General features: G+C 41.3%; 1 protein-coding gene across 2 annotated transcripts; it reads left to right on the top strand.

Moving 5' to 3' along the window:
* The first annotated feature begins 2,392 nt into the window (after positions 1 to 2,392).
* Positions 2,393 to 7,474, top strand: IGFBP3 (insulin-like growth factor binding protein 3). 2 transcript variants are annotated; one of them, XM_011983282.1, is made up of 4 exons: positions 2,393 to 2,621; positions 3,172 to 3,291; positions 4,883 to 5,023; positions 6,191 to 7,474. In XM_011983282.1, the coding sequence occupies exons 2-3, from the start codon at positions 3,190 to 3,192 to the stop codon at positions 5,006 to 5,008; spliced, it is 228 nt and encodes a 75-aa protein (XP_011838672.1). In that variant the 5' UTR covers positions 2,393 to 2,621; positions 3,172 to 3,189; the 3' UTR covers positions 5,009 to 5,023; positions 6,191 to 7,474. The 2 variants fall into 2 exon arrangements, with proteins under 2 accessions (XP_011838672.1, XP_011838671.1); XM_011983281.1 differs by lacking the exon at positions 2,393 to 2,621 and having other exon boundaries at positions 3,157 to 3,291; positions 5,994 to 7,474.
* The last annotated feature ends 8,074 nt before the right edge of the window (positions 7,475 to 15,548 follow it).

Here is a 15,548-nt window from a genome sequence, read left to right as displayed (position 1 = left end):
CGACTCTGGTAAGGGCATCACATTGTTCCCTTAAAAAAGCGGGGCGGGGGGGGCGGGTGGCGTTGTTTAAGTGGATTTGGCAGGCGTTCATCTTTCAAGCATTCTTAGCCAGCCTCACTTAGTTATATGAGGAAATAAAGTTCCTGCCTTGCACAGCTGAAGGCTGAGAGAATTCTCCCCATCCTAATCCCCCCAACTCCCCAACGATCACGTTGGACAGATGTCACGAGGCAGGCCCCCATCTAGGGCTAGCAGGATGAACAGTCTCTTTATAATTTATGTAGCTGTAGAGTTCCATGCCCAGGTAAAGTTATTTTCTGGCTAGGCAAGGCTGGCTCTGTTCACCCCTGAGAAACACTGGATTCATGGAAAGGCAAGATTCCAGATGCCTGAAACATACACTGGCTGTGGTCAGCTGTTAAAGCTGCTGGAGGCATTTGTCTCTCGGGGCAAAGTTATGTCATTTGCCAAGTGTTGTACATTATTGTGCATGTTGGGGTGTTCAAAAAGTGATCTTAGAAATACTGATACACATTGTCACTTAGGCTTCAGCAATCATGCTTACCGTCTTAGTAGCTCTGTTGTATAGGTTAATGTGAGCTATAAGATTATAAAAAGATCTAAGTGACTTCTAGAATGCATTTGACAAAAAAAGGTGAATTTGTGACAGTCAAAAGTCACAATTATCTGTTGCTTAAATAGAACTGTTGTCTCTTCATGCCCTAGTCTGCAGCCCAGGCATTAAGAAGAAACCAAGGAAATTTAAGAAATTACTCAAGGTTCTTGGAAAAGAAATATAAATATGTTTATTTACATGTTCTTAGAATATTTACATTCTTAGTATCTCTTTTATCTCAGTATTTCCTTGAAAAAGAAAGAAAGCTAAGATTAAAAGAAATTGAAACCAAATCCTCGCAGGTAGGGCGCTCCTCTGCGAGGCTCTGGCCTGGACCCTGGGAATGTGTGCTTCCCAAGGCGTGAAACCCCTTGGGGAACTTTACAGCAGGACCTCAGTGAGCTGTTTGGTAGGTGAGGAAACTAAGGCCCTGGTGAGTGACCTGCCAGTAGCCACTTCCAGGGGAGAGCAGAGCATCTGCAACCAAATCATTGCAGCCCTGGTAGCTTTCTAGAATAGATTGCGGACCAGATGGGCCACCTGAGCTCCCTGCTAGGGTTACACATTATAGTCTTGTTTGTTGTAGTAGAGAAATTTCATGACTCTCAATTGTGGACTTAAGCCGAAGCCCTTCAGAGGTCTGTGCTGGGCTGAGCTTGGCATGGTCCACAGGCTCTGGGAGCATGGGCTCTGAATGTAGCCTTTGATCCCCATAGTGGTCTTACAGCCCCTCCAAGTTCATTCTGAAAAAGGAATGGAGTGAGAATCCTGCCCACAGATCCAGTCTCGAATTTAGTCATATACTTAAAATTCTAATTCAACTGTTAACATTCCAGCATCTATTTTAAGTATCAGACTTTCTTCATTTAGCACTTTTTATTATAAAAGGGAGATCTGCTGGAGGGGGATTTCTCCTACCCCATCCCCACCCAGGGAAGGAAAAGCTCTTTGGCACTTAGAAGTCTGAGCTGTGAGTGGGACTTGGGCACTGTCTGCATGCATGTGCTCCTGTGCTCCCCAGGGATGAAGAGGACTGACTCAGGCAGGTACCAGCAGGATGCACAGGGTCTGTGTAGACCTTGAGTTTTAGAGATGTAACGGGGACCTAGAAAACAAGCCACCAACATGCTTGCATGATTCTGAGCCCCTGAGGCAAAACGCTTTGCAGGTAATAGTTCAGTTTTCCCATCTGAGCTGGACACCAAGCTCTTATAAGCCTGTTTACCTGGTAGCATTGAGGACGGTACTGGTCAACCTCGGAATTCCCGTAAGGGCTTGTTACAACTCAGACTGCTGCCGCCACTCCAGCGTTTCCGGAGTGGAGAATATGCATTTCTTCCAAGTCCTCCAGGCTGCCGCTGCTCCCACGGGTGGGAGGACCACACTTGGAGTTCACTGCAAAATTTCTGAGCCAGCGCCGCAGCAGCCTCCTGTGACTCGGGTCTGCCCCCTGCCGGTGGAAGATGAAGCATACCGCCTTCACCTTCTACTGAGGGGCACTTAAGCATTTGTCTGCCTTCTTTAGTTGCAGCTACTTAGGAAGAGTCCCTGTCAGATTGACTTTCAAACAGATAACTTCTTGAGGTAGAGCAACTACCATGTAGCGAGTAGTACTATGGACTAATACTTCATCGAGGTATTTTAAAAAAAAAAACTTATTTGGATGGTCAGCTAATATTGTCACTTACATGTGACCTGGTTGCAACATTAAGATTTTTAAAAGACTGTTGATAGATGTTGATGACTCTCACGTGTTTGTCTCCCTTGGGCGTTTCAAGGAAATGCTAGTGAGTCGGAGGAAGACCGCAGCGCCGGCAGTGTGGAGAGCCCGTCCGTCTCCAGCACGCACCGGGTGTCTGATCCCAAGTTCCACCCCGTCCATTCAAAGATAATCATCATCAAGAAAGGGCATGCTAAAGACAGCCAGCGCTACAAAGTCGACTATGAGTCTCAGAGCACAGATACCCAGAACTTCTCCTCCGAGTCCAAGCGGGAGACAGAATACGTGAGAGCTTTTCCTCTTGTTAAACGAGGAGGGCAAGACCTGCCAAGCCTGGGTACTCAGAGCCTCTTGAGGGCAGTTCTTACTCAACAAGCCCCAGCATCTGGCAGTTGGGTGGGCAGTCCCTAGCCCCTCTGTGCCTCACATCTCTCCTCTCCTTACATAAAGAATATTGACCCTTTTGGAGAATCTTATGAGGATCAAGCTGAAACAACACTCTTGAAAGCATATGGGATGTCATAAAGACCTCTAGAGATAATGAAAAATATTCTCATAAAGATAGTTTTATTTTATTTACTTCATCCTCTGTGCTTGTTGACCTGCTATTGGTTCTATACCAGGTTCTGTGACTTACTCTGGGAAGAGCAAAAGGGAGACAGGGAGTGATGGTTAGCTTATTTGAGGGACTTTCTTGCTAAATCAGGCATAAGGTATCTGAGGAGCAAATTACAGGTCCCACTTTGGGCAGTCGTGCGGCATTGTAAGATTTTTAAAGCACACATTCTAGAGTAATAACCATGACTGTGTTGCTCTGGTCCTTCCTGATCCCCAGGGTCCCTGCCGGAGAGAAATGGAAGACACACTGAATCACCTGAAGTTCCTCAACGTGCTGAGTCCCAGGGGTGTGCACATTCCCAACTGTGACAAGAAGGGATTTTATAAGAAAAAGCAGGTAAGTGAGGTCCTCAGTGTGTTTTCTTCCTCTTCGGGTTCTGTTGACGCAGAGGAGAAACCCACCTCACCAGCCCCAAGGCTCTTCTGGCCATAGCTCTAACTCTGAGCCTGTGCAGCGCCAGTGCCCAGGACTTGGTGCCAGTCTCAGGAGGTAAGACCAAGGGCTGTTTTGACTTGTTGCTCTGAGTGCTGCTATATTGGCCATAATCCTCAACCCTAGTGCCTTTCCACCACCCATTTTCTGCTCCTGCCCTTTCAGTGGTTCACCCACAGGGTGGACAAGGTACTGCCCAGGGGCACCCTTTATGAACTGCAGGTGAACATGTTGACACATTTGTTAATGCTGTGTCCCATTTCAAACAACTACTACAGTCAGTTTCCAAGAAGTGTGACATGAGGTCGTACCACAAAAAGCTTACCTTGAAATCCCACAATTGTCCCCTTTTCTACTGATGCCTTCCTGATAGTGAGCAGGTTGCAATATTAAGATTTTGAAAAGACCGTTGCTAGATGTTGATGACTCCTGTGTGTCTGTCTCCCTTGGGCTTTTCAAGGAAATGCTAGTGAGTTGGGGGAAGACTGCAGCATGGCCAGCTTGGAGAGCCCAGCCATCCCCAGCACACACCAGGTGTCTGTCTTACATGGAGGGGATGGAACTTGAAATCAGACACTCGGTCCATGCTGGGGACGGCCAGGCTCTCCAAACTGGCCATGTTGTGGTCTTCCTGCGACTCACTGGCCTTTCCCTAGAAAACCCAAGTGAGAAGAAGGCATGAGAGTCATCAGCATCAAACAGCAGTCTTTTCAAAATCTTTATATTGCAACACAGTCCTATTCCTGGAAAAGGAATGGAGTGAGAATCCTGTCTATACATCAGTCCCAAATGTAGTCATATGCCTAAAGTCCCAATTAAACAAGCTGAAAATGATCAAACAAATTTAAGGTGTAGTAATATGAAGCTGTAATAAATATGCTTCTATAGACTTTGTGTTATGTGATGGCACTGTTTCAATTGGCTTTCTAATTGGTATCTACAGAATTGGCCTTCGGAGACCTAAGTGAGCCACAGTGGCCTCAGGGTGACCATATACCAAGATTCGTAGTAGTGGCCACAGTCAGAAAGCCTAAGCTTTCCTCCATTGCCATGGCTTATTTATACCCACATTTTACATCAGTCATTCATTCAACAAATTCATACTGAGAAGGTGTCGTGTGAGGCTGAATGTGGGCTCCAAAGGCACAGCTGTGGCATTCCCAGGCAGAGGGGATGTTCTCAGTCCCACATTTGGCAGAGAAGTCGGCAGGCCCAAGAGGTTCTGCAAGGACTGGTGTCCACCTTACACTCCTAGAAACACAAAACTGCCCCCAGCCCCGCTTTCTTGGAGAAGGAACTTACACCCACACGCATGCACAGGTACACAGTCAGCGGGCCTAGGCATGCGTGGCTCTTACGCAGCCTTAGCTGAAATTTCTGTTATGCTTTCTCAGCATAGCAGAGTCATGCTGGCAAACCATCATGGGCCCTGGTCACCGACCTGACACCAGACCCAGGGGCGTTCACCTCTCTGTCTTCTGTTTCTCTCCCACAGTGTCGCCCTTCCAAAGGCAGGAAGCGGGGCTTCTGCTGGTGTGTGGATAAGTACGGGCAGCCTCTCCCAGGCTACACCACCAAGGGGAAGGAGGACGTGCACTGCTACAGCATGCAGAGCAAGTAGACGCCTGCCGCGAGGGTGAGCACTCAGGAGGGGCAGCCTGGGGCTCCAGGGCCTCACTGTCCTTGGACTAGCCTCATGGGCTGGGCTTGGCCACCAGCCCTTCCCCAGGCTTGCAGACCCAGGAGCTGCAGCTCAGGGCCAGAAAGAGCAAAGCAAATAGGACAGAGCCCTCAGAAGGGTGCAGGGAGAGGGAGACCCCTTCAACCCAACCAAACAAGTGTGGGGAAGGAGGCCGGCCAGTGTGCCTCAGGGATGCTCTGCTTTATTTCAGACACCTCTCAGCACCTAAGCTGTCATTCATCCACATGCAAAGTGAAGATTTTCAAAGTTAGGCTTTGCCCGTGAAGTCTGGAGGTCCATTTATCTTCACAGGGAAACTGTTTTAATCCGCAAGAACCTGCTACAGATACGTGTATCTAAATTAAAAATGTGAATGTGAGACAGCTGAAATAGCTCAGTTGGGAGAGCATCAGTCTGAAGATGCGGCTTTTTTTTCTGTAAAATATATTATGAATGTTCTGTTAGTCTGTGGCTAATATAATTTTAATAAAGTTCATTTAAATCTGGTAGAAAAATGAAATTTTAAACAATCATTTTAGAGAATGCTATTATACCCAGTATTCTGTTTTCTTTTAATAAATGAGGGAACTATTGGGGGAAAGAAATAAATACATTTTCTTTCATTTTATTAAGACAAATTTAGTAAGCAAAAGAAATTTGCACGTTTAGTTAGAAGGGTTTCTTTTTTCCTTACAAGTTGGAAAAACATAACTCTAATTTGAGGGTAACTCTTTGACAGTGAACCCTGTGAGCAGCAGATGGTACTTGTTGTTGTGTTTAAAAACATGGGTTGAGACCCTAGCCCTGCACTTGCAGGCCTAGTGCCATTAGCCTGCAGGCTGTGCTGGATATCTCAGGGCAAGAGTTGAGCCCTTTTGATTTTGGGAGGATTATTTCAATATATTTCTTTTTCTTTTTGTTTTAGTTAATGTGGAGCTCAAATATGCCTTATTTTGCACAAAAGACTGCCAAGGACATGACCAGCAGCTGGCTACAGCCTCGATTTATATTTCTGTTTGTGGTGAACTGATATTTTTTTAAACCAAAGTTTAGAAAGAGGTTTTTGAAATGCCTATGGTTTCTTTGAATGGTAAACTTGAGCATCTTTTCACTTTCCAGTAGTCAGCAAAAAGCAGTTTGAATTTTCTTGTTGCTTCCTATCAAAGTACTCAGAGACTCAAGCACAGTACCCAGACTTCATCCCCCCGTGGAATGCTCACCACATGTTGGTCGAAGCAGCCAACCACTGACTTCATGACTTAGGCGGCTGTGTTGCCTATGTAGAGAACACGCTTCACCCCCACTCCCTGTACAGTGTGCACAGGCTTTATTGAGAATAGGGAAACCCTTACACCCCGGTCATCCGGACATCCCGACGCATGCTCCTGGAGCTCACAGCCTTCTGTGGTGTCATTTTTGAAACAAGGGCTTGGGTCCCTCAACCAAGAATAATGTTTATATCTTCATTAGTCTGTACTGCTTGGGGACTATTGGAGAAAATAAGGTGGAGTCCTACTTGTTTAAAAAAATATATATCTAAGAATGTTCTAGGGCAATCTGGGAACCTATAAAGGCAGATATTACGGGCCCTCCTTTTCAGGAACCTTCCTGAAGACATGGCCTAGTTGAAGGCCCAGGATGGCTTTTGCTGTGGTCCCATGGGGTAGGAGGGACAGAGAGACAGGGAGAGTCAGCCTCCCCATTCAGAGACATCACAAATAATGGCATGATTCTTCAGATGATTGCAGAAAATAGTGTTTCGTAGTTCAACAACTCAAGACAAAGCTTATTTCTGAGGATAAGCTCTTTAAAGGCAAAGCTTTATTTTCCTCTCTCATCTTTTGTCCTCCTTGGCACAATGTAAAAAGGAATAGTAATATCAGAGCAGGAAGGAGGAATGGCTTGCTGGGGAGCCCATCCAGGACACTGGGAGCACATAGAGATTCACCCATATTTGTTGAACTTAGAGTCATTCTCATGCTTTTCTTTATAATTCACACATATATGCAGAGAAGATATGTCCTTGTTAACATTGTATACAACATAGCCCCAAATATAATAAGATCTATACTAGATAATCCTAGATGAAATGTTAGAGATGCTATATGATACAACTGTGGCCATGACTGAGGAAAGGAGCTCGTGCCCAGAGGCTGGGCTGCTCTCCCAGAGGCCAAACCCAAGGAGGTCTGGCAAAGTCAGGCTCAGGGAGACTCTGCCCTGCTGCAGCCCTCGGTGTGAACACGCGCTGCACAGAGGTCTCCTTGAAAACAGAGGGGTCTCAAGACATTCTGCCTACCTATTAGCTTTTCTTTATTTTTTTAATTTTTGGGGGGAAAAGTATTTTTGAGAAGTTTGTCTTGCAATGTATTTATAAATAGTAAATAAAGTTTTTACCATTAAAAATAAAAATCTCTTTCCCTTTGTTATTGACCATCTCTGGGCTTTGTATCACTAGTAAAATAATCCTGAAAGGGGAAAATATTTTAGCTGTAGTGGGAAACTTCATAAACACAAATGTTTCCCTGCTTTCCTCTCTCGCAAAAGAACCCAAATCAGTTTCCATGGCTTTGTGGGCAACCTATGGAGGCATTGGATCATATCCGCAAGATGGTCCAATTCTAGGAGGTTGTATTGTTGGGACAGTCTGTGGCCCAGGTTTGATCAGGTCAGCAATGTGCACCTATGTGACTGGTCCTTGCCTTTTTGGGGTTGTGTCCTGTATTGTTCCATCTAACACTAGCAGCCGTCCACGGACAAGCAGGGAAGGACCAGAACAGACACTCAGCAATTAAGTCTCATGCCCTTTACTGCTGTGTCCCCTTCCCATCTCCAAGCAGAGAGTGGCCCTTCTCTGCTCCAAGTAGAAGTGGTTCTGGGATCTAAGTCCCCTATCTGCAGCCTTGGAACAATTGTTACTTGTCAAAGCCACTTTAGACAAAAACACTGAGCCTGTGGCTTCAGGGCATCCAAGGATAAATTGCTGTCGAAGAGTTACCTCCTGTCTAGCACCATGTCTGATTTGTTGATGAAACATCTAAAATACCCTTATCACATGTGTTGTATGTGATGAGCAGCAAGTTGGTTCTGTAAGTGTTCAGAGGATGGGGATTATGGGGTGTTGTCTCAGGCTGATCACATGAGAAACCAGGAAAACTGAGAAGGCAGGCCCCTTGGGGGTGCTGTGACAGCAAAGCTGTGAAGATGGAGGGAGACAGTGAGCAGAGGGAGCCCATTGCAGGGAGCAGTCACCAAGTGCTGTGGAGAGTTATGTGGCAGAATCCTGGAGCACCTAGGAAGCGAGGCCAAGTGTCTGGAAATCCAGGCCTGGAGCATAGCAACCCCTTGGGAGCTGCTGAAGAGCTATGAGCTACAAAATAATGCTTGCCTTCTAAGCCCACTAGGTTTGTTTTCCTGGGAGCCAGCAACTCCTGTGCCCTTTCTTGTCCTCATTTCTTAACCTCTAACTTCTGCTGCTTCCCACACTTCATGATGATGCATTCTATGTGTCAACTTGACTGGGCAATGGGGTGCCCAGATACAGCATCTGTGAGGGTGATACTGTGAGCATAGTATCTGTGAAGGTGTTTCCAGATGAGATTAGCATTTAAATCAGTGGACTCAGTAAAGTAGATTGCCCTCCCCAGTGTGGGCAGGGCAGCATCCACTGATCCATTAAGGTTCTGAATGGAACAAAAGGCAGAGGAAAAAAGAATTTGTGCCTTTTATCTGCCTGCCTGGGCAAAATTGCACCACCAGCTTTCCTGGTTCTCCAACTTACAGATTACAGATGGTGAGACTTAGCCTCCATACTTATATGAGCCAATTTTTTGTAATAAATCTTTTTTGGTGGATGATTAGAGATAGGTAGGTAGGTAGATAGACTAGATAGATGACAGATTAGATAGATAGATAGATAGATAGATAGATAGATAGATAGATAGATAGATGATAGATGTTAGATAATGGATACATAGATGGATGATGGATGGATAAGTAGATGATAGATAGATAGATAGATAGATAGATAGATAGATAGATAGATAGATAGATAGATTGATAGAAGATAGACAGATATAACCTGTTGGTTCTATTTCTCTGGAAAACCCTGACTAACACAATACCTATGATCACCTATTCCCTCTAAATGCTCTCTTGCCACTTCCAGTAAATACCTAAAATTGCATACTCTCATTCTCCTCCGGACCCTCCAGTTCCTCTACCTCCCTGCCTTGGCCTCCCAGGTAGACTCATGGGGCCTCTTCTGATCCTCTGCTATCTTCCTCAACCAACTTCTGCTCCCTCGGACTTTTGCTTCCACTAACCCCTAAGGTCACATGTACCCAAGCAACCTGCACACACACAAACACACAGAAATGAACAAGTAAGGGTGGTCTCCTCCATGGGAGTCAAGGCAATGCAGGTGCTACAACAATAGCTTCCTAAGATTCAGTTATCAAATCAGCACACTTTAGGAAAAATAAAAATCACCGGTGTTAATGAGGGTGTCCTAATGGGATTCCAGGTTCTCTGCTGTGGCAGCCTGTCTAGAGGGATGTTTCTGATCTGATCAAACTCCTTGAACTAGTCATCCCACTGCAGAAATAAATCCCACAGGCATCATCAGAGACATGCACAGACAGTTAAGTACAAGGGCATTTTACACTGAAATGCATTGGTACAAAGGAATATTATGCCACCACTAAAAATGTTTTTGAATAGGAGTTACAATAAGAAAATGTCTGTGGTGGGCTAAAAGAAAAGCAGAATGCAATTATATTGCGTACGCACACACATAAAACCAAAATGAAATACATCAAAATATTAACCATGGCTATGTGAGTGTAGATAATGTCCTTGTTTTATTTCTATTTTGATACAATCTCAATTTCCACAGTGAACATGATTTGTTTCTTTTCATTCAGAAAATCTTGCTGCATTTGTTATGCCCCTGCCTCTACTTCATGACTGAGCAATGAGCTTACATTTCCATCAGCCCACTGGTCATCTCCAAGAAGTATGGGTGTCTCCTACAGCCCTGACCTCCTGGTCCAGCCACCTTCCCAAACCTTGGAAATTGTCTTGGCTTCTCTCTTTGTCCCACATGCAGGCATAATTCTTTATCCACTTTTTATACTCTAGAAGGGCACACAGCAGTGAACAAGCCATATAAAATCACTGCCCTTGTAAAGAAAGACAATAAACAAGATTAGTCAGTGGGATAGATAGGGTGCTCAATAGTGTTAAGTGCTATGGGGAAAAAAAGGAAAATGTGAAGTGACAAGTATTGTTAGTGCAGGGGGTTTTTTTCATCTTCTCTCTCTCTCTCTCCTTCCTTCCTTCCTTCCTTCCTTCTTTCCTTCCTTTCTTTCATTTTTAGAGAAGTTAGCCAAGGAAAGCCTCATTCAGAAGGTTACTCTTTTGTTTGTTTTTAATTGACAAATGATTATTTGTACATATCTATGGGGTACAGTGTGCATGTATATAATGCATGTATACATTGTATAATAAATCAAGTCAGGGTAATTAGTATATCCATCATCTCAAACATTTATCATTTCTTTGTAGTGAGAGCATTCAAAATCCTCTCTTAGAACTATTTTGATATATGCATTATTGAGGAGCTCTCATGACCGAATCACCCTTAAAGGCCCCACCTCCTACCATCACATTGGCCATTAAGTCTCAACACCCAAATTTTTGCAGGGACACATTCATGCCATAGCAGTATGAAATATCCAACATTTGAAATGAAGAATAAAGCTGATGGAATTTTAAAAAATGATACAGCTAGGCCAGGCACAGTGGCACACTTCTGTAATCTCAGAATTTTGGGAGGCCAAGGTTGGAAGATTACTTGAGCCTATGAGTTTGAGACAAGCTTGGGAAACATGGTGAGAACCTATCTCTACAGAAAATAAAAATAAAGAGCCAGGCATGATGGTGTGCACCTGTGGTCCCAGCTGCTTGGAAGGCTGTTGTGGGAGGATTATTTGAGCCCACCATGTTTGTGCCACTGCACTCCTGCCTGAGTGATAAAGCAAAACCCTATCTCAAAAAAAAAAAAAAAAAAAAAAAAAAAAGAATGGATACAGCTAAAGGACAATTTAGTAAAGGGGAAGAACAAGTTGAGGAACTCTCTTAAAAGGAAGCAGAAAGAATAATGACTGGGAAATACAAAAGATCAGTTGAGAGAAATGAAGGACAGAAGCAGATATAGGTAACAGAAGTCCTAAGAAATACCTAAAGAAATTACAGAGATAATTTTTGCTAGGATTGAAAAAAAAGGAAGACTTTATATTGAAAGACCCCATAGAATGTAAAAAGAGATCATTTCAAAAGCATTGCTTGGTAAATTATGGTGAAATCTTAAAATAGCAAAGTTTCAGCACAGAAAGAACATACCACAGAAACCACATTTTTAAAGAGTGACTCTAGACACAGGAAGATGAGGGAAATAATTTAGAAGCTAGAGTTTTATACCCAGCTAAACTGTATTTAAAAGTGAGGGCATGATCAACTATTCTGAGGCATTGAAAATCCAGGATGTTTGCCACACAAAAGAAGCACATTTAAAATGTTTTTAAGGAAGACCTTCTATAAGAAGGGAACAAATCTTGGAAATGTTGAAAACATGTGTTAAATGAAAGAGAATAAATAATGTGGTACACCAAATTTCTAGTGGGTACCAAAAACAGCTTATCTAGTAAAAAAAAAAAAAAAAACATAGTAATTTATAAATACAAAGAGACTAGGATAAACAGAAATAATAAACCAAAGTGACATGAAAAGATTCCACTGTCAATACTAAAAAATTCGTGATCCTTAGTCAGGGAAAATGCTGCCCCCAGAGGACAACTGGCAATGTCTGGAGTCATTGTTAGCTTTCACAACTTGACAATGTTACTGGCATCAAGGGGATCAGGGATGCTGCTAAACGACCTACAATGCACACTAAACCACCACCCCCAAAAGAATTATCCCATCAAATTGCCAATAGTGCCAAGATTGAGAAACCTACATTTAAACAGATGTTAAAATTGACCACTACAAAGACAGATTTCATGGCTAAAAATTACGTATTTTATTACAACAGACAATGATTGAAAGAAAAGCGATGGGAAAACACATATCAGGCAAAAATTATTCAAGACAAAGCTGGTAGTTATTTATATCAGACAAAACAATTTTAAGACAGAATATTTTCATAGAGTTAGAAAAAGTTACTACAAAATAATAAGAAGATAAGTTAATCAGGGACATTTAACAATTCTAAGCATGTGTGCACTTAATAAAATATCTTCACACTATTTTAACTACAATTAAGTTAATTATAGGAAGAAATTTAAATGTTTGCCCTGTTTTCATTATTGATAGTTAAAAAGACCAAAATATCTATAGGGATTTAGAAGATCTAACAAGCCTAATCAAAGGAATACATTTAGAGCAATTAAAGGATGTATGTTCCTCTCAAGAACATATGAAGAATTTTTAAAAATCAATTGCATATTAGATCATAAAGGAAACTTCAAAAATGGAAAGAATAGATGCCATGTAAAAAATATTTTATAAACACAATGTGATTAAATTTTAAATTAATTACAGTGATAATCTTTTTAAATTCCCACATTTTTAAAAATTTAAAAAGCACACAGATAAATAATAATTCAAGGTTAAAGGACTAATCAATACTAAAATTAAAAACTGTGCAGAAATTTAAAACTGCCTTGAAGTTCAAACTCCCTAGATAATGCTAATGATGATCATGAAAGCAAGCAGGATCTGAGGTTCAAAGGAAATAGAAGCCTAAAGCCTACATTAGGTGAGGACAGCCTGAAAACTGCTAAGTGATCACCTCAAGGGGTTAGAATCAATCCAAGTAAAAAAGTTCATAAAACTAAGAGTAAAAAGCAATAACAGAGGAAAAAGAAAATGCAATAGAGAAGACCAACAAAACCAAAATTTGCTTCTTTGAAAAATCTAACAAAATAGGCAAAGATTGGAAAGGCTATCAAGAGGAAAAGTTACCATTATTAACATTATCAGTGAGGAAAGGGATTTGCATAAAAAGCAGAATGAACAGATTACAAGAAAATATTAGCAAAACTATATATTATCAAATTTGAAAAAGTAAAAAAGGTGTAAAATTTCTTAGAAAATATTATTTTCAAGAATAAACTGAAAGCATAAATATCTAACTATGTAACTATGGCACATTTGAAGAAATAGTTTAAACATTCTCACAAAGAAAACACCAAATTATTTAAGTTCTACCAAGTACTTGAGAAACAGATCATCCAATTCAACAAAAACTTTTAAAGAAGCTGTAAAAGCGAAGACTATACCTCAAGTTATTCTACAAAACCAGTATAACCCCAAAGCCAAAATCAAGCAAAGACAAATACAGGCCTATTTTGCTCATCAATGAAAAACCCCAAGGCAATTATTAATAAAGCAAACTCCATAGTCCCTATTAAAGGTATTTCAGTATTTCCAACTTAGGTTTACTCCAGGTTATAAAATAATTTAATATTAGAAAACATATGTATGTCACCTATTAAAGAGAGAGTGATATTTAATGGAAACAGTAAAAGCAGTTTACAAAATTCAACCCAACAAAAACTGTTAATAAATTAAGAATGCAAGGGAACGTCCATTATCTGATGATGTGTATATACTGAAGAACAAAACCCAGCAAGCACTATTGTAAATGGAGAAACATTAGAAACAATCTCTTTAAAATAATAAATCAGACGAGTATATTCACTCTTACCATTTCCATTCAACACAGCATGAGAGAACTGAGCTTGTACAGTAAGACAAAAAAGAGACTTGACAGTTGAAAAATACTGTCACTACTTGCAGATATTTACATGGAAATAATAACAGAATCTACAAATTATTCTAAATAATAAAAGTATTTAGCAGTATGGCTGGGTATAAAAATACGCAAACGTGAATTTTATTTCTATCTACCGGCAACAGCCAACCAACTATAATATAAAAAAAGACAATGTAAAATTATCTCTGAGAACATGAAATACCAGCTCCCTTTCCCCTGCCTGGGCCACTCTGAGGTGTGACCCTCCCTATCTTGATGCATTGAGCCCAAGTCACCTTCTGTGGTGTTCAGTGTGGCTTGGCCTGGCTTGGCCTGGCTTGGCCTTCCCACCTTCTGGGTCCCATTGCCTCATAACCATATTGATTTTTCATGAGAACGTTTCCTAGTAAGTTGCTTCCGTGAGCCTTTCTCTTGGTATCTGCCTTCTGGGGATCGAATCTAAGAAACACATGTACGAGAATATTTTTGCAGCACCATAGACAATTTTTTAAAATCTGAAGATAACCTAGCTCCCATCATCAGAAGCCTGGATAAATAAAGTGTGGTGTATTTTCAAGAGAGAGGACCCCGTAGAAACCTAAATAAATAAACAGTAGGTGCATAAAACAATTAAGAGACTTGTAGCTTTACAGCATCAGTTTAAAAGCCAAGTCCTTCAAGATCACTTTCTGCATGGTACACTTTTTATGATGTTAAAAACAATAACTAAAATCATCTAAAATAAAAATATATGTTTAAAAAATAGATATAAATAAGATAAAACATACACAAAGAAAAACAGTGAGTGATTAATTCCATATAGGTTGTCAGAATTCTGTTGTTAAGTTGGATGGGTAGTTGATGGGTCCTTATTGCACTATTAAAAAATAGAACAAGTAAACAAGAGAGGACCAGATGTGGCTCAATAATGAGAGTGTGTTATAAACCAGTTATGATCAGCTCTTGCAGTTGATTAGAAAGTGTCCAAAAGAGAATAGGACAGAAGGTGGAGTCAGCAAGTACAGGTGATTCTTTCCAGAGGTTGATTCTCTGTCCCTTGTGTACCCCAATCTGCCTCCTTCTACTTTGATCTTCAGCATTTCCAACATAAATAATTTAACCAACTTCTGTCTAGCTTTCTAGCCTCCTTTATTTTCTCAAATCCCATGACAATCATTCCTTTCAGAGTCTTCTTTCTAAATCTCGACACTGACAGAGTTGCTCCTACTGAAAAATCTTTCTTTTTAACAAATTTATTGAGACAGAATTAACATAAGATTCACTCATGTTATGGCTTTTAGTATAGCTTTAAATGTACAGCCGTCACCACAGACAAGTGTGGAACATTTTCATCACTTCACCAAGAAACTCTGAACTCTTTATCAGTCATCCTCCATCCTCCCTCTCCAGCCCTAAGCAACCATTAATCTACTTTCTGTCTCTATAGATTTCCCTATTCTGCACTTTCCTGTAAATGGAATTACAATGTGTAATTGCGTATAACTAGCTTCTTTCACTTAGCATGTTTCCAAGGTTCATCCAGGTTGTAGCATTATCAGTTTTTCATTCTTTTTGATGGTTGAATAATATTTCATTGTCTAGGTATACCACAATTGACAAATGTTTATCTATTTGTCCATTGATGGACATTTGATTTAT

The sequence above is a fragment of the Mandrillus leucophaeus genome, unplaced genomic scaffold, assembly GCF_000951045.1.
Source record: "Mandrillus leucophaeus isolate KB7577 unplaced genomic scaffold, Mleu.le_1.0 Scaffold248, whole genome shotgun sequence".
Taxonomy (NCBI): domain Eukaryota; kingdom Metazoa; phylum Chordata; class Mammalia; order Primates; family Cercopithecidae; genus Mandrillus; species Mandrillus leucophaeus.
Note: the sequence above shows the minus strand (reverse complement) of the source record. Positions and strands in the feature narration are given on the sequence as shown.